This window comes from Ambystoma mexicanum, chromosome 12, assembly GCF_040938575.1.
Source record: "Ambystoma mexicanum isolate Mex_15411 chromosome 12, UKY_AmexF1_1, whole genome shotgun sequence".
NCBI classification, from domain to species: Eukaryota; Metazoa; Chordata; class Amphibia; order Caudata; family Ambystomatidae; genus Ambystoma; species Ambystoma mexicanum.
In genome coordinates, this window is record NC_090936.1 from 87,113,427 (window position 1) to 87,133,478 (window position 20,052).

A 20,052-nucleotide genomic window follows, 5' to 3' on the forward strand; every position below is an offset into this window, starting at 1 on the left:
GATTTCAGAGGCCTTGGTGTAGGAGAGAAAAAGTGATGTTTGAGGAAAGAAGGTTGAAGTGGTTATGCCGAGGTAAGAGGAAAACCTCGCAGTTTCGAAAGTCTTCGACCGCGGAAGGAAAGTGAAAGGAGGCTTGAGCCCGATGGAGGGCAGTCTATGAAGGTGCGATTGAAACTTGGGGAAGAGAACACCCACAAATTCTGATTGAAAGGTTTGAGCCCGGCGGAGGGAAACCTGTACTGAATTGTGGTAACCAGAAGTAAACAAACTTGTTGCACTATATTGTAAGTTAAAAGGTGACCTGGGCTGGAGTGAGAGAAAGCCGAGAGGTCCAGCGGATAAACAAGTGACTTTTCGTATAAGGTCAAGTGGGCCCCAGTCCACAAAACACACTACATCCTTCTGTCCGAAGCCAGAGTGGGTCACAAGGTCCAAGTGTGCCCATGCTACAAAATGGGGGGAAGGGAGCTTACTCAACCATATTGACATTTCTTTTTAACACTATTTTCCTTTTTGCATTACATATTCCCTTTACACATTTATTGTATTAGAAAGAGGTCAGGAATTAGGTTTATTAGTATAGGCCATTTTATTTTGACTAAGGACTGACTAGGAATGTATTTTTTTTTGTTTGATGGTCGAGAATACTCCCATCTTAGTTATAGGGCAAGATAGAGTTTTCCAACCCTTTTAAACCATCAATAAAGGTTTTGAAAATTGCAGCTCTTGTCAGTGTCTACTTGGGATACCATGCCTCCCTCACACCCTTCATGAGGAACAACACGATTTGACCTAGTTTTCATCTAGAAATAAAAAGTGGAAACATACAAGATTACCTCAGTGGTACTGCGAGTCCCGTTCTATATTTAACATAGTATTTCAAATGGATTTGGGCAATGTACACATGGAGAGCGCAGTAATTCAGTATGTGTACGATATTTTGGTGTGCAGTGAGACAGAAGAACAGTGTTGAAAAGACTCAGTACAGCTGATGACAGTCTTGGCAGACAAAGGGTACAAGGCCAAATTACAGTATTGTCAGAAGGAAGTGCTGTACATTGGGCAGTTGATCTCGCAGGAAGGCAGGAAAGTGACTTCAGAAAGGGCAGATGCAATCACCAAAACACCACAGCCCAAGACGGTGAGAGAGATTCAGCAATTTTTGAGGTTATGCAATTATTGCAGGGCATGGGTCTTTGATTACAGCACATATTTAAGGCCCCTCTTAGCAGAACTTAAAGAAGCTCAGAGAGACAAGAGCCTGGGGGTGGACTAGTGCAGGAGGATCACCTGGATGAAGTTGGACACCGGAGGGTGAGACGCGGTATCCCCTTCCCAATAACACCTTTTCCCCATCCTACCAAGTAGAATACCTAGGAGCTCAAACCCTCCACACTCCCTTTCCGACACAAACATTTTCTCACGGAGAGTTCACTGTGAGTGACAACGGACTGACACCTGAGCCGTATACTTGACATGTCCCAACACAAGGGTCAGGCAGAGTGAGGCAATTACTGATAATTGCACATACCTGACTTCCATCACACTTCCCCACATGGATAAAAGACGGAGCATGAAAGTACACTCTGATCAAGGCAAAACACACGGGGAAGCAGCAGTTCGGAGATGGCAGTTTAATATGAGGAGAAAGATGGCAAGACTAGAAAGAGTTGCAAGGAGGAAGTTGCCCTTGGGCTTTTTGCAGGAAAAACGCCACTTTCAAGAACCCTCGAGAGTAAGAAACGTAAGACCAGGAATTAAAGCTGAAGAAAGGTGCATTGTGTGTCGAAGGTGCCTGGGGCTCTCCTGCATTGATAGCCGAGGCGGGGAGGAGCAAATGCCACTGTGGTACTGTCCTTGACTCTGACAACAAAGCTGCTCCAGTAAAGTCAGCACAGCCGGTCAGTCGGGAAGACTGATAGCAGACCGGTCTGTGTTAGAACCAAGGTTGCAAGCGGCAACATGGTATAAAGAAAACTGAGTATCAAGGGTTGGCAATGATCGACTCAGTATAATTGGAACTGAAGGTAAACCCTAGGTACATTCAAAAGTCTTCGATAGCTCATACAAAATGTCATTTGTGGGTGCTCACTCGAAGGTCTCTGTTAGGTATCAAACTGAGAGTGTAAAATTGTGAAATGTAACATTGAAGTGGTCCTGCAATAGGTCAAGCCAAACCCTGGGCACATTCGAAAGTCTTCGATAGCTAATACGAACTGTACCTGGTCCGAGCCCAGCTGAGACTAATTGTGAAAAGGGGATGTGAGCCCGACTGAGGGGGATCCGCGGTTAACCGTGAATCAACTGAGAAGGGATTGTGGAAGCAAAAGGGATCTGAGCCCATCTGAGGGGGATCCAGGTTGAAGAGTGAATCGTCCTTTGTGAATGTTTGGAAAGGTACTTTTCGTTTGTTTGATACATCAGGCCTTTTGAAGCAAGAGACTTTTGATAACCTAAGAGACTGGGGCATAGAAGGCACTGATGCCTGTAAAAGAACTGTATCTTGATGCCAAAGATGCCCCAGAGTGTGCTATGCGTGAGTGATCCGCCTTGTCCCATACTGAAAACGTGGGAAGGGAGGCCAACTGCCTGAACATCCTGACTTATCATTTTGTGAACACTTCTTTCTTTTCCATGAACATTACCCCACAATATTTGTAATTTAGCGGTAAGGATTGGCAGTAGGTTTTTTAGTATAGGCCCTTTTTATTTTGACAATACTCCACTAGGACTGCATTATTATTATTTGATGGTCATAGCTTACTACCATCTTAGATTTAGGTTTAGATAGGCGTTTATCACACCCTTGATGAAGTTCGATAAACACCCTTGAACTGTGGTCACTTGTGTCTGTCTTACTTTGATACCATGCCTTCCTTAAACGCTCCATGGTTTTAGAAGGGTTTTCATTTCTCTCAATACTTAAAGGTTTATGATTGTTTTTACCCACATTAATATGTTGAACTTGGGGAACAAAAATATTGTTATGACAATAAGCTATTACATACTTTGGCATTGAGGAGATGTCTTCCCTAGAGGAAGACAACTACTGTGTGTGTGTCTCACCCAACAGAGTCCTCTTATTTCCCTGTGCCCTTTCTCCTTCAAGGTGATCCTCCCGCAGAACACCACCCCCAAGGTCAGTTTCAGAAAGCATCTGCCTTTCCTGGCCACCTGGGAGGAGACTTTAGGTAGGGTCTTTGTGAGGACGCTGCAGGATTCATCACAATAGTCAAACACTCTAAGTAATCCCCTCTCATGGCAATGTCACCTGAGCTTCTAAATGGTCAGTGCAACACACAAGCAAGATTCCCTTTCCTCAGGTGCCAACTGCTATCATACTCGGATGCATTCTCTCAGTCCCCTGTGCTCCCCGGATTATACAGTGAAAGGGTGCAGAAGTAACATAATTTTGGCTATACACTTTTATTAACCAAAAAAGGTTTGGGAAAAATGGTCTCTCTGACCCTAAAGCTAGGAGGGGTTTCCCTCCTTCAAAGAAAACTATTGAAATCGTCAGGATGTAAAATAAAAATATGTCTGTCACTGTTGTGTCCCAAAGACTTACTTCTGATCCCAACACCAATAACCTAAACAAAATGTGCAAGGATGTTCCCTTCCAACGTAAAGTGGTAATGACAGTTCTTGCCAACATAAACATTTCCAGTGCCTCTGGTGATCAAAACAACAAAATAAATGTTCCACAAGGTTCAACTCCAAGGAGATGGGGGTTGCTCCTTTCCCCTACATTCCTTCAGGGTATAATTTTCCTCTCTTTGTCTCCTTGGGTCCCAGACCCTGTATCTTCTTGGAAGCACTTCACTGTACTGCTATAATTTCCTGTGGCTGAGTGTCCCAGACTCGCAGTTCTGTATCATAGCAACTTGGTACACTCTTCTGCCAAGCATAGGCTTTCGTTTGATCTATATCTTCTGCTCTTAGGGTTCCAGACCCTCTTATTCTCGAATTCTTATGTGGTTATGGGTCCCAGACTTGCAATGCTCCATTGCAATAGCATGGTTTACTCTCCTGGCAAGCATATGCTCTCTTCTGCTGTAATGTTTCTTCTTCTCTGAGGGTCCCAGACCCTCTTGTTCACTTGCTTTCAGGTGGATGTGGGTCTCAGACTCGCAGTGCTCAGTTGCAATAACTTAATTCACTCTCCTGCCAAGCATATGCTCCCTTCTGTAATGTCTCTGCGTCTCTTACGGTCCCAGACCCTCTTGTTCTCTCTCTTTCATATCTCGCATTCTGCAGCCGTTCCCCGATTCCTCCTGGAGCACCAGTACGTCTCAGTCTGCCTGCATACCAGTTGCTATGGTTTGCGTCCTCCGAGCTGCGGTGTTTCCCTCTGAGGCTTCGGCGGCGTTCGTAAATTCTCTGCGGTCTTTGGCATCCTCGCCGATCAACTTACGTTTGGGTTTCTCTTCTCAGTGGCAGTCGCTCCGCCAGTGTCGTCTCCCTTCTCGGGATGGGGCTTTGCTTTCCGGCACCTTGCCGGATTGGTGGACGCCCAGAGGTTTGCTTGGGCAGTGTGTCAAGTAGCTCTGGTTGCTTGGATTACTTCTGAGCTCCTGTTCACCTCCGTGCACGGCGTCTCTTGCTGCAGTCCCCTGTTCGCCGGGTCGGCGTCTCCCGGGCTTCTTATTCGGAGGATAGCTTCCTCCATGTTGGTTTCCCTCTTCAGATTTGTATTTCCCTTGACCAATCAAATGCAGTGATAAACTAGACCATTCACTCTGGTTCTCTGGAGTGATCATCATACTCCTGGTCATCTTCTTCTTCACAGTACTTGAATTGGAGTTATATGGGAAACAATTGATATTTTCAGGGCCGTCAGTTAGGTCTAACCTAGCAGGTTGGTTGACCGCACAATAAAATGTATTGGCACTGATTGGGCACTGGGAAGGAGAGTTTGGCTTGGGGAAGGAGGTAGGTTATAATAAAGTGGAGGAACACTGAGTTCTCTGTGAATGGTCGTCCCTAATCACATAAGGTGGTTCCTATTCCATGTGATCCACCCCCGGGGGGACTATTGTACTGTGGACGCACCGCCCTGGCCCTGTGGGAAAGGTCTCCCCGTAGGTGAGTAGAGATGAAGTCCTCAAATTCGTCACAACAGTGTTAAAACTGTTTTTTTACAACTCTGTTTAGGGAAACACAACCTCTAACACTAATGGAAGGCTACCACACCTTACACGAAAGGGACACTAAACCTCTCTGAAGTTAGGCAACATGGACAGAGTTAAAAGGCTTAACTCTCAGTTAGAGGTAGTAAGCTAACACAAAGGTTATGATATGATATGTTATTTATAACGCGCTTAATACCCAGAGGTTTCTGAGCGCGGACCCAGGGATCGAACCTGTGTTGCTCGGTGTTGTCTTGCTTCCAAGGCGAGCACGTTGCCACTGACCTAGCCTCCCAAGAGGTTCATTTAGTCCACACACATCTCTAGAAAATTCACCAAACTGCTATACTGAAAAATATATACTTAATTTAATTCACACATATAACTGTATCAGGTAAAAATAAATACACAGTATTAAAAATAATCACAGTATATTGTAAAAACAGTAATGTCTATAAAGGACTCTACTAACCCTACTGTCCATTTGTGGGCTCACTACCAGAGGTAGATAACATAAAATAACAGGGGGTGGGGTAAATCTGGGAACCACAAAACTTGAAAAGCAGGTCAGCTCACTATGGGCTTGCACAGTTCTGTGAGATGTCCTAAAGACACACCCCAACCGTGGTGCATGAGGAAAGTGCAAAATCTGGTGGTCGGGCCTAACACAGGGTAGGGGATGTCAGAAAAAGGGAAACAGACCATTTTACCAGTGAGGAAGAATTTACAAAAATGCTCTAAGGCCTATAACACTGCTTCACCTCTTTGGACCTCTGAGGTCATCATCTTAAAATTATGGCAAATGCACACATAGTTATAAAACAAAGCTTTCGTGGGTAGAGAATAATTTTAAACCAAAGCCAAAGGATTTTTAAGAATTATTAAAGACATTTTAGAAACGGTCACCTTGGACATACATGTCAAGGAAACATTTTTGCAGTATTACCAAGATCAGCCACAATGTTAAAGTCAGAGAAATACTGCTCATGCCTTTATAAATGGATAACAAAATCAAGGTAAGTACCAAAATTAGATTACTTGGTCCACACCTTACTGACCCCCTTGTGGATGCAGGAGAAAATATCCAGGGGCAGATACGTACTCCAGAGTCCATTTTACAAAGTTCCAGAAAAGGTTATAATGGGAGAACAGTTAATGGACCTTCCGCTTTAGTGAAAGTAGGTCAGATCTACCCTAAAGATGAGGATTCCGGTGTGAACAACCACATGGGAGGCCAGAAGCAGCCTCACAGAAGTGTTTCAGATGTTGAACTATGATTCAAGAGACCCAGAGAAAGATGCAGCAGAGAAGGACGACCCCCCCACATAGAAGTCTTCAGGAAATGCGCTAGAGACGCCTCCAAAGAATCTTGACTCCGGACCAGAGAGTCCCCTGAGGGTAACTATCATGAGTAATCACCCACCACAGGACCCAAAAGGTAGGTCCTTGTGACAGTGGTCTCACCAAAAACGGCTCCAGCAGCATGAACAACCCAGTACAGGACTTCTCTTCCACATGTGGTTTACAGGATCTGGGGTCCAGGGGCTTACTCCCCAAGCAAGCGATAACCCAAATGGACCAGAAAAAAAACCAAAAGAACCTTTCCACAACAATGACCTTCAAGCCAGAAATGGAACAATCTGCAAGGAAGATGCCAGGAAGATGGCAGCTCAGTGGACAAAAGATGAAGGCAGCACCGCAGGAAAGGATCCCAGGATGGGGACAACAGCTGGAGGCACCCTCGGACACCGTAAGGTGAAGTTTCACAACCACTTTGGACACCAGCAGCGAACCACAGCTAAGCGGAAGCTTTTGGCAGGAAGCAGCATTATGTGGCCCAGAAAACCACTCCAGAGTGGAAGGCTCAACCCAGAAGTTATGAGGAGTGAGCAGGAGTATACAGCAAGCCCGGACTGGACCTCCAGAGGCAATACATCAAAACCGGAAAATGGCCAAGCCACTGCACTCAGCGGTTTTCCCTAAAGTGAGGGCTTTAAAAACTGCTAAAACATCAGGAAGGCTGAAGAAACTCCTTCAAAAGGTTGTAAGGACTCGAAGCTGCAAGAACAAAGCAGCAAGAGAGAAACGGGCATGACAAAAGCCAAAGGCTAGCCAGCCAATCATTAAAGAGCACTCCAGGCAAAGGGTGAGACGCCTAAACATTCTGGTATCTAGAACTGCCACTTAGCCAATGCCAGCACCACAGGAGGTCAGAGGGAGAGTCCTAAGATTAATTGGGAGGCTACCACCCCAATGGCTACAGAAAGTATAGCTGCCACTAACCTACACCCTTAAATCAGTGTAGGGTGACAATCACCAAAGGGCAAAAATGGGGAGGCTGAGAGGCATACCTGGGACAGTCCCGGTCCCCCAGTGGCAATGTGTAATGCAATCCCCACTGTGAGCACGAGGAAAATGGCTACATAATGTTTGCAAGTCTTGGGGCCCGGCCAATGTCTTTGTGGTCCAGTTGGTATGCGTTTCACAGATAGAACTGTAAAGGCTTTCCTGACTAAATAGATTTAGTCAGTACAGCTTTAGCTGGATTAGAGTTTGCCAAGCACCTCAATCAACATTCATTTGTGAGCATCGGCAAAACAAGAATGAGGCTGTCCTCCATTGATAGGCTGGACACCAAATGTTTGAAAGGTGCATGGGTGTGACTGGAGGGCCGAGGTAACCCCCAGACGTTTATGTATGCGTGCACATGTGTGAGAGAATGAGTGAGTAAGATTGTAGAGACCTCTCCCCCCAAGCCATTCTGAACTACTATCTAGAACCCCTGTATTGAGATTAAGAAGATGATGATGAGGAACCATGCTGGGAGTTCTAATATCGGTCTCCTGAAGGTGAAGATCTTCTCCTTTACAACCACAAGCAACCCGCTTGGGGGGATCCTTTCCCTTGATCTGGCAGGCGTAGCTGGACCCTTGTTCCCCTGCAGTCTTTTATTGCTCTCCTAAATGCTCCTGAATGCTGAGGATCGCCAAACATTTCAGAACTGGGAGCCTTTGTGTGCCGCTGTCTTTTCACTAAAGGAACCTGTTTTGTCATATGCTGCAGTGCTAATCAGAGAGGAGCTTCCTCTGACCTGTCCCCAAGGGATTAGTACTGTGTTAACTTGCTGCCGCTGTTCTGCAGTCCTCTGACTTGAGAGCCATCACTTGTGGGTCCTCTGATATTTCTCGCATCTCTGGTCTCAGTCTTTAATCGCCTGTAGACCATACTGCACATAACCCTAACCATCATTTGTGGAAAGTCTGACATTAGAACTCAACAATGCACTGTCGCCCTGGACATTTATTTGCACTCCAGCAGTCTTATCTACACTTTGTCAGTCTTCTGGCTCCGTATTTATTGATGGTTCCCTTCTTCAGTGCCCAGAGGCTTTGCTTACAGACCTTTCTCCCGAGCACAGCGACCTCAGCTCTGTTTGCACCCAACTCTTGGACTCACATCTGCACCATTCCTTCCAGGGCCTTTTCTTTGTGGACTTGTGGTCTGATTGTAATCTGGTGACATTCCTTGTTGATATGTGCCTGAAGATTGTCCTGGCTGCAGACCTCTCCGGAAGTTGGTACATTGTAAACAGTTCTACACTGAAACTGTTAGCTGCCTATTGACTTTGTTCCATTGTTTCCTATGAGTATTGTCAGTCTTCTGGCTCCGTATTTATTGATGGTTCCGTTCTTCAGTACCCAGAGGCTTTGCTTGCAGACCTTTCTCCCGAGCACAGCGACCTCAGCTCTGTTTGCACCCAACTCTTGGACTCACATCTGCACCATTCCTTCCAGGGTCTTTTCTTTGTGGACTGGTGGTCTGATTGTAATCTGGTGACATTCCTTGTCGATATGTGCCTGAAGATTGTCCTGGCTGCAGACCTCTCCGGAAGTTGGTTCATTGTAAACAGTTCTACACTGAAACTGTTAGCTGCCTATTGACTTTGTTCCATTGTTTCCTATGAGTATAGTGTTAAAATAATCTAGACTATTGTAAAGTATCTGTCCCGTTTAGTAGCTAAATGTAAAGAAGTGTTGAATACTTGTTTAGATTAATGACTTTACCTCTAATGTAGATATTTCTTTTATGCACAGCTTTATATAAAGTGTATATTTTCACAAGTATACTGTGTGGATATTTCTTTATTGCGAGCGTAAACAGAACTTTACTACCTCCCCTGTAGCCTCCTGAAAGGACAGCCTTGAATGCTCAGTTATTCTACCATTGTGAGGATCAGAAATAACATAATAGTAACCCTGCACAAGACCACAGGCTGATCTCCCTTAGTCCCGGAGGTAGTCAAGAATGTCCCCAATGCACAATCTTCTTTACTTATCAAGGAGGCACGATGAACACACAAATTTCGACACACATGTTTCTTGACTAAATGAACAACTGATACCGCCACTCTAGCTCCCTTTCTTCCACAATATCAGGATCAAACTCAATTCTTGTATGCCCTGACCTATGGGGGCATTGGCTGCTGTGACAACTTTTTCCAAGCACTGGGTATTTGATTGATGCCCCCCATTTCAGAGTGCAGCCACTATCAAGCTTTCCACTCCCTTCCTTCATTGTTGATACCTATCACCAGGGTAATGTCCTTCACGTAACAACTATGACGTATATTTGCCAGCAAGATGCCAACAGCCGTTCCCCATCCTGTTCCGTGGTAACCGCCTTCGCAGGTATTTCAGCATGTTGCTGGACTTCATCATTAACAGGGATATCTTTCTCCTAAATACCCGTCCCTGCAGCAGGCTGCAACTGCTCCGCCGGCAACACTAGTGGAACTGATTGTTTTCCCCCAACTTCATAACACTCAGACACATAACTATATACGTAACAGGGTTACTGTTGACTGCAGCATTTTCTCATTTAATTTAGCTAGAGATGCAGTCTATTGTCGATACAAGTCTCCATGCTAATGACTCACATGTCAGCAGGATGCAAGCGCGATCCCTGCCTTGTTCCCTTGGTAACCGCCCCAGTAAATATAACAGCATGTTGTTGGACGCGATTATTAATGGCTGTATCTTTCTTCCTGGTACCTGTCCAAGCAGTGGTATGTGACTTTACCGTAATAAATGTAAGTGGGATTGACTTCTGCATTTCTTTATGATTTCACAACACTTTGATATGCTAGTATAAATGCAGGAGGTTCTCTGATTACTCTGGTACTCTCTCTTATTTAGGTCTAGAAGTAGACTGCTGAAGACGGCACACTAAGCTTCCCCACTGATACACAACACATTGTTCTGTTGCTCCGTGGTTCACATCATCTGTACAATTCACATTGAATGCAATAGGGTCACAGTTGACTGTGCCTCCCTTCCCCCCTTTTTTAGCTTCCTAATTAGAGTATTGAATACAACATATTTAGGAAAAATCTCCTCTCCCTTATATCCTCATGCCGCAACATAACAAGCGGTAAGTCTATTCACTTTACTTGATTTATGTGAGTTACCCGGCTGCAATCCAGCATCAGAAATTGAGAAATTGCTTGCACTTAATGCTGTCTATTTCTGCTTTTAGGACCTCGTATACAAGGCCACTCATCTTTATCTGCTCCCAGCCCAAGGGCAATTCACCCCCACTGTTAACCCTTTATGGTACGCTAACCTTTTCACAGAGTAATTATTCTTAGAGTCCTGCCAATTCTTTTTTAATGGGCTGAACCTGTGTTACATCTTTATGTTTTCCCCAATATAGGGTCTCAAATGAAGGTCCCGACGAAGGCGGTCTCAATTTAACTCACCTGCCGAAACTAATCTCCATGACAACCCACGTTGATCGTTAGATGACCCACTAGCCTCTACAACTACGAGATGGCCCTAAAGGTTCTGTTTATTGTGATCATTAGATGACCCACTAGCCCTCACAATTGTTAAGATGTCTTTAATAAGCTCTGTCACATGACATTTGAGAGATAGTGAACATTGGGTGTCACTTAAAACACTACTTTGGATTTCTAAAAAAAGGTAAGAGTTAATGATCCATGTTTAGGTCCCCCGTTTAACACAGTTGGTCTTCTGTTCGACTAGTTTTAATAACCATTTTCCTGCATTGTTCTACGTGTTTTCATTGTTTGGTGTGTATTTGTTCTTTTATTTTCGACCTTATCAGCTAAATTCACCAGATGTTTGTATTTTGTTAAGTGATTAGTTGTCTAATGTACAGAATTCATGTGAATCTTTTTTTGGTTTACCAAGTTTAATAAATATACATTTTATTTGCAGATGAAAGCATTTGTTGAATTAATAGGGCTAATTTTTTTAGTTGCTAAGTGATTTTTACACTCAAGACTTTGTGTGATACACAGGACACTAATTCAGTGCAAAAATGGTCTTGTGCAGTGGGAACCCTGCTTGTGTTTTAATTTTAGATTACCCTCGTTCCCTCCGACGTAGGGGTTTGCTCTTGTGTATTTGATGATCTCCCTTAGTCCACACCAGAGGACTTCTGCAAATACCCCCAATATTAACCTTCTGTGATAGAAACACTGGAAAATCACAGAAATAAACTGTAGCTGAATGTACACTATGATTGCATAACAGAACATCATACACACATACATAAGGCAGTTATGGTTATTAACAAAGCAAGCATAACACAGTTACCAGCATGTGCTGCTCATGATACGACACAACTTCATAGATGACATGCACATACCAACAGTTATCAAAGGGAACGAGGAACGAAAACAGCTGAGGAAAAATAGAAGTATCCCAAAATGCTTAGGTTAAGTTTTATTTTGTTTTGAGGGCCAACACAAAATAAAGATGAAATGGACCGAAAACCTGAATTTCAAGAGTCTAGTTTCCATATCAATTAGCTACTAGTGACATCATGAACAATGGCTGTGATATTGTGGCTTTTGTAACCATAAATGGGGAATATATCAGTGTTTTTCCCTGTAGCATTTGCTGCATTGGGCAGAGTGAATGGAAGCAGCATTCTAACCATCATAAATGGGACAATAATCTGGGTATAAAGCATGGGGGGTGCAATAAGGAATTCAAACGGGTATAGACACACTGGGCCTGTGAACTTGGGTGGAAGGATGAATGTAGGTGGGGTAAAAACTCCCAGTCTAGTTAATAGGGGCAATACAATGAGCCTTTTGGATCAGGGGCCATAAACTGCTGCCATACTCTAGATATAATGAGTAGGGAAAATACTTTGGGCTTGCTGAATAGGTGTCATTACTCTGTGCTTAATTAAGGAAGGGCAACAATCTGCTGTGGTGAGAGGCGGTTACTCTGTTCAACAATTATGGCAAGGTAACTGGAGGTATAGCAATACAGCATTGTGGATGTGGCTCACAGTTAACAACAAATCACTAGAGCTTGATAGGGGAGGCCAATACTCTTGTTGAATGGGGAAGGGCAAATATTCTGGACCTGGCGGAGGCAGCAAATACCTCAGAATTGGAGAATGGGGATACAAGTGTCTGTGGTTGGTGACGGGGGGACATACTCTGTGTTTGCTGTGGTTAATAAATACATAAGTGATGCATGGGAGTCCCTAGCCATGCCTATAATCCAAGAAATTAACAAATGCAAAATTGATATTATGAAAAAAAGAACGTCTGGAAGTGTTGTAAGCATATCACCTGAAATGGGGTGTTTCCTAGTTTAGTGGACGGATGCCTTAATACTTTTGTCATTGCTAATCTACCTTCAGGAAAATAAACAGACATTTTGCCATTAAATTCTTGACTGTAACATAAAGGGTTTAATAAAGAAATCAGATGATATGCCACAATTTGAATCCTATTAATCTTGAAGTTATTATTAAATTAAGCACAGTGTCATTTATAGATAGATTGTTGTTTGTGACAATTACAATGGCAGATACTAATAACGATCAAGAAAAGAAAATTATTTGCGTTTCTATCAACAAATCAATCAGCAAATCAAATCACACAGTTTGTTATTTTAAGGAGTGTATACCTTTGCGATATTCTGAGAAGGGAAATATCACTGACACGAATGCAATTTGTCAAGTTCAGCTCTCGTATTTTTGCACCAGAAGAGCCCTCCAAGAAGTTTCTTATCCCTGGATCACTGATTCTAAAAGACAAACACAATCCATCACACATAGTCACAGACTACAGATTACTCAGACAAATAATAATGCAAACAGAGTAGAACAATTGTTCAGCTAGAGTGCTCTATGTTTGCAACATATCAGCAGGATATCGTAAATAAGATGTGGGACTGGGACCATGGTTCAGTCATACTTGGAAACCTGCAAATTGAAGATACTCGCCATACAACAAAAACAATTAAGTGATTGACTGACAACTTTTCTCTGTAAGATAAATAAAAAAATATATTTCTAAATATACAGATATTATCTTTTGTAGTTTGTTATGTGATGGCACAAACAAAGCACGTACGTAGGTCAGTTTGTACGGTTGCGAGGAAGCCCCATGTCTCACTGAGGACTTCTAATGGGGTAGATGCAGGGTTTCCTGGCCAACCCCACTTAGCCCCCGTCAAAGGGCAGGGTACAGTCATATGGACCATATTTGAGTCACTGGCCCTTCATATAAGCCAGGTGTTTCTCATAGGGGCCTAAGTAATAACACACGTAATAGCACCTTCCTTCTCCCTGACACCCAGTTCAACACCTAATTGTATTATCCAACTAGTGGTGAGGTCCCTCTAAAACAACAGGACTCAGGAATGTAGAAAAACACAATAGAAGAGGAGTATCAGAGTAGAGCCCATAGAAACATTGCGAGTGGGACTCCAGTTCCCCAGTGCAGCATAAGAACGCCCTGATTAGACCTAATAGAAACACTGCAGAGCTCTCAGATACTCAGACTGTATGCTGCAGTAACAAAAAAGCATAGGAGAAAAAAAGTTACATTTTACTAACTTACCAGCAGACCATTTCTGGGAGATATTGGCTGTTGACTCCCCGACCTCATAAGGTAAAGGGGTAGGGGGAAACCCATGCTAGGATGCTGCAGGCATAAAGCCAAAGATCGCAGTGCATTTCAAAATGGAAGACACATCATTTGAAAGCTTGGCACACTATCCCAGCCCCTCACAGCCAGAATAAGTGAGCCAATTTAGTACATAAAATCCCAATCCCCCATTCATTCCTACACTGGCTTTATACATCCCCGTGAGGCGAAGGTGTTTGGAAAAGGAGCAATTTTGGATGAGCCTTGAGGAAGAAAGTTGAGAAGTTGAGGAGAAGGGAAGAGACTAGTAGATGGAAAGGACTTCAAAAACTGGAGGGATTAACTGCAGCTCGTGCCCAGGAGTGTAAATGGGGAACCGAAACTCAAGGTCAGAGAAGAGGTGGCCACAGATAATGAGTATTGTGAGATATAGAGGGGGGAATATCAGGATGCGAAGACCACACAGGAGCAGAGAGAGGATAATACCTGGAGGTAGAAGATGTGGAACACTCTGAACCAAAAGGAGGGGCACAAAGGGGTGAAGAAAGTGCTGAAAGGGGCAAGGAAGGAAGAAAAGGCAAAGAAGTATGGGTGGCCAATGATTGGGGAGCAGAAGGCTCTCAAAGTACAGAGGGGGCTGACCAAAAGAGCTTAGAGGGGAGAAAAGACATACAATGTGGAAAACCAATGAATGGGTAGTGAAAACCAATGAATGGTATTCTTTCACCCAAAAGGGTGAAGAAAACAGGAAAGAAAAAGGAGTTTGCCAGATCAATGGGTAAAAGGTGGACATTGCGAAAATGTGTTTAAGGGGTACAGTGACAACAGTTGGTTAAAAAAGGAGAGTGAGAGCACAGAGATCAGAGGTACGCTGAGGAACTGATGAGAGAGATGGATGCCTGGAACCTTGAGATGCAAGCAGGTGAAGTAGAGGTTGTAAATGATGCAAAGTCAAAAAGTGAGAGAAAAGCAAACATGGGAAAGATGGAGAGGAGGTGGACAGGAAGTGTGGCACGTAGTTGGCCACCCCTCGGGCCAGTCTGGATCTCTGACATCACCACTCTGGGGCTTGCCGTGACCTCAGGGAGAAGCCCCATCCCCAGTACCTCACTATCAAGGGACTTGTCAAAGGTGAAGACCTAGGTGCAGTAGGCCAGCAGCTACAGCAAGGGGCCATGAATGATCAGATCCAAGAAGGAGAAGAGGAAGAGTTTAGGAATAACTTAAGGCCAAAATGACAAGAGAAGGAAAAGATTGGGAAACCTATAAGCCTAAGGAGAATTCCAGAGATTGAAAGTGAGCGAGAAATCCTTACACTCTGACTGATAAAAGAGAAGAACAAGTTACTTACCAACTTTAACGTTCTTTCGACTGGATGTTCCTCCCACGTATTCCTCATCTTGTGATATGCGTTATCGCCAGCTTCGTTGCTTCAGGAAATAAAATTCGGCAGAGGGCACTGTGCTGGAGGTCGTGGCGTCGATTGTCCCTCGACGGGCTCCGTTCCGTGTTGACATCACTGCTGGTATAAATAGCTCGAGCCGTGCCCGTTGGCTTCAGTTCTGTTTTTCCGAGGAAATAATCGTGGAAAAATCCAGGCGTATGCTGTGACTGATAGGCCCATAGTGAGAGGAAAGTGTAAGAAAAAGTAAACTGTACTGCGGGGTAGGCTGGGAGGGTCGATGAGGAATACACGGGAGAAACATCCAGTCAAAAGAATGTTACAGTTGGTAAGTAACCTGTTCTTCGAATGGATTGTGTCCTCCCATGTATTCCTCATCTTGTGATAGACTCCCATAGCAGTGATCAAATTGGAGGTGGGAGTGCTAGTTCTTGTTTTCATGGATGGAATGAAGTACCGCCCTGGCAAATAAACCTTCATTGGAGGCGAAGGCATCTAAGCAGTAATGTTTGATGAAGGTATACATTGATGCCTGTTAGGGAGAATTCTCTCTTTAGGCTGAATTTCCTAACCTAGTGAGTCCCCCAGCAGCTTTGCTGGATTTCTGGAGTTTGTTTTTTTCCTCCTGCCAAGAGTGAGACTCTTTTTCTCCCACTCTTGGACATGTTTATGGTGTTCCTTTGATTGTTAATGGCCCTCATTACGACCCTTGCGGAAAGCGACTGACCGGACCGCCACAGCGTAAATAGCGTTTCCGCCATTGCACGAAGGAGCAAAGTGCGGCCCATTCCGACCCATCGGGCACGAGCACCACGGCATGGCGGAAGTGCAAAGTCCGCGATGGCCGAAATGACCCCAAAACGGCCCACACCGCCGCCGTACGGCGCCCCAGGTGCAATACCGCCACCCCTCTTAGCGGTCACCGCAGTGTGCGCCTACCGGAAAGTACGGTGGCCGGAAATATACGGAAACGGAAGTGAAAACACGGGCCCGGAACGGGAAACATCCCGGCGTACACCTATAAATACACTAAAACCACACAACCACTAAAAACACTACCCTGAGACACACCCCACCCCGTCAACCACCCTAGCGAAACCAAGAAAAATGGGAAAAGTAGCGAAGAAAGCGTGCGACCGCAAGCGGCAGGTCCACTTCTCCCGTGAGGAACTCACCGTGCTAACAGAGACCCTCCAGGAGAATGCTGCCGTGGTCTTCTCCACGCAAATGACCAGGACGGCACTTGCAAACAAGAAGGCCATATGGGCTCTGGTGGCACAGCGGGTAAGTGCGGTGGGGACCGCACCCCGCACCCCACAGCAATGCCGCAAGCGATGGGACGACCTGCGGATACGCGTCCGCAGCATACTCTCTGCCAACCGCAACATTGCCACAGCCACCGGGGGAGGTCCTGAATCACCCATCAAGTTGACCCCCTGGGAAGAAATATGTGCCTCCACCATCGGAATGGAGAGCATAGAGGGAGTCGGAGGGATGGAGAAAGGAGTGCAGACATCCGAAGATTCAGGTAGGTGGGCCAGATAAAACAATCCACACAGTCCATCCATGTGAAGTACCATGCGTCCACATAGTGCAACAGAAACACATGTCCAGGAGAACGTCCACACACATCGGCCTGATAGTGCACGTTAAAAACCACAATAAATACATAAATAATTAAAAACCCCTAAAACACGCACTACACGTGCAGCAGGCACACCCTACCTGCAGGCTGCCAAACAACTGCACCCTCACTCCACACACAAATCAAAGCACCTCCAAGGCCCCGACCCAAAACACCCTCAGGTACCACCCCAAAGCATGTGATACAATGCCATTCCAATTCCCACAGACCCATCAATAACCCTCGCTCTCCTTTACTCCACCACAGGGTCCGATCCAAACGACGAGCAACAGGACACCCCTACCAGCACACCTGCAAAGAGGGCCAAGACCAACGGCCAGAGACCCTCCACCTCAGCTGCACGCATCAAGACACGGCAGCAGCACAAATCAGGTGGCAGCACAGAGGAGGGAACATCAACAGGCACCCCAGCAGCCAGCATGCCCACAACACCACCACCACAGGTCCCCCCAATGGATGCCACAGAAGGCACTGCCTCTGGTGGCAGCAGCACCATAGGTGACACCCCATTGATGGCAGCATGCTCCGACACAGAAAACGGGGATGCCGAAGTCAGATCCATCCATGACCTGTCCCAATCCCCCTGTCTGTCCCATCCCGTACAACATGAGGATACCACGCAGGGGCACCCACAAGACGACGACTGGCCATCCCCCCCAAGCCCTGTGGGAAGGCAACATGAGGTCAACAGCCCCTCTGCGACACCCCCGCAAATGGCCATGGCCCAGCAGAGGCAACAGTCCCTCGACCAGTTGATCGAACAACAGCAGCAACTGGCCACACTCCTCAAGGACCATGCCGATGAATGTGGGGGCACCAAGGCAGCAAGGCAGACATAGAAACATCAACTGAGACACTTAGGGCAGAAATGGAGAGAGGCACAGAGACGCTAAGGTCACAAATTGAGAGAAGCACCGAGAGCCTGAGGGGGGAACTGCATGCGACGTCCAAAGACGTATGTGCCGAACTTGCCGCAGTGCGCCGTGTGCTCACTGACAATGAGCATCTTTGAACACTGGTGTTCGGGGGGGAGGTAGGAGGGTGGAGGGGGTGTGTTGGGCTCACTTGGGTGGCGGGTCGATAGGGTGTACAACATGATATCACATATGCCATAAACAGTGCACGATCAACCAATGAGATGTGTGGACATTGATCTTTGTGTACTAGGCCATCATAGGCGTACAGTCCATTTTGTGCATGTTCCAGACACACACAGTGCCACGTGTCCCGTGTCCATGTATCAGCCACCAGGCATGAGTGCTAGAAGCATACATCAATGAGATGCTGACGAATGTCACGGGCCTCCGGTGCCTCGCAGACTCCTTGAGGTGCTGCCACATCCCCACCCTCATCATGACCATCATCCGGTGCTTGCAGTTCTGCGTCAGGGGGCATGGGCACATTTCTACGTACGCACATGTTGTGGAGCATGACACATGCCATCACCATCTTTGCAACCTTCTCATGGCGGTACAGGAGTGCCCCGCCAGACCTGCTGAGGCAGCGGAAACGGCCCTTCAGTAGGCCGAATGCCTGCTCAATGACTACACGGGTACTTGAGTGGGCATGGTTGTAGTCCTCCTCATGCTGGTCCCGTGGGTTCCGGACTGGTGTGAGGAGCCATCTCTTCAGTGGATATCCAGCATCACCTGTATGTGGACGAGAAACGTAGGATGTGGAATGCCATTGATACGTACGCACACCCCCCCCCTTCCTGCCAGTACATTGCCAAATCACATACCCCACATCATCATGCATGCAATGAGACTCACCGAGTAGCCAGGATCTGTTCCCTGCGTGTCGCTCCATGTAGCGTGGTATGGTAGAGTTCCTCAAGACCATGGAATCATGGGTTGATCCAGGGAATCGGGCACAACAATGCGTATAGATCCTGTTGGAGTCACACACCATTTGTACATTCAGGGAATGAAATTGTTTTCGGTTGCGGTACTGGGCCTCCATGGCATGTGGCACGACCAATTCAACATGGGTGCAGTCGATGGCACCAATGCAGCCCGGTATGCCGGCAAGTGCATGGAATCCCACTTTTGTGTTGGTTATTTCCTGCTCCGAGCGTGGTAGAGAGATGTAGTCGTCTGCGTGCTGCAGGAGGGCATCGAGCACTTGGAATAGTGTCCGTGAGAACAGTGGCTGAGAAATGCCATGCAACTGTCCGACTGTGTGCTGGTAGGTGCCTGTGGCCAGGAAGTGGAGTACAGACACCACCTTCAGTAGGGGTGGGATGGCGGTTGGGCTATCTATCATGCTGACTAGGTCAGCCTGTGTCATGTCCACAATGGCGGTTATGGTGTCCCGGTCCAGACGGTAGAGGGTGTGGATCTGCTCATCAGTGAGGTTGAACGGATGTGCTCGGAGGCGTGGGATTGCGGGCTGCCTGCGTGGTGGTAGTGGCTGTGCTGCTGGGCCTTGCTGGCCCTGCCTTGGCCTCCTCCTCCTCCTGCGTCTCCTCCGTGCGGCTGGTTGTAGTTGTTGTTCGTCTTCTTCTTGGAGTCGGAGCACTTGCAGTGCTATCAGGTCCCCCAGGGCCAACATCGCGAGTCCTGCCGGTAGCATTTCGCTGTGGTTGTGGGAGGAGACTGGCTGTGCAATTTATGTGTTTCCAGGCTGTATGGCCTCCACCTGTGGTGATTGATTCCACCTGTGCAAACTGCTCTCCCCTTTGGCCGAGCACGTCCCGCGCACAACGCTGCAAATCGGGTAATGGTATCTTGCTATTGCAATCATGTATTTGTACCCGATGGGCGTGTAAGATTGGTTGATATGTTCATTCTGCTGTGGTCCCATTGTTTCCCATACTATCTGTGCAGTCGCGAACGGACTTGTGAAGGGTCAGTGGAACGTAGTATTCGAGTAACGGTGGGCCCTCATGCATCACTGTCCCGAGTTGCAACGACAGGCGGGGCGTCCCATTTGTGGGTGAAGGCAGTTGCCATTT

The 20,052-nt window shown here is 46.2% G+C and overlaps 1 protein-coding gene across 2 annotated transcripts in view; it reads right to left on the bottom strand.

Moving 5' to 3' along the window:
• Positions 1–20,052, bottom strand: part of FBXL13 (F-box and leucine rich repeat protein 13) — a 2,326,763-nt gene that overhangs the window by 566,916 nt on the left and 1,739,795 nt on the right. For both annotated transcript variants that reach the window (XM_069628059.1, XM_069628058.1), the window contains exon 16: positions 13,085–13,204. In XM_069628059.1, coding sequence (XP_069484160.1) covers positions 13,085–13,204 — 120 coding nt within the window. The remainder of the gene's footprint in view (positions 1–13,084; positions 13,205–20,052) is intronic.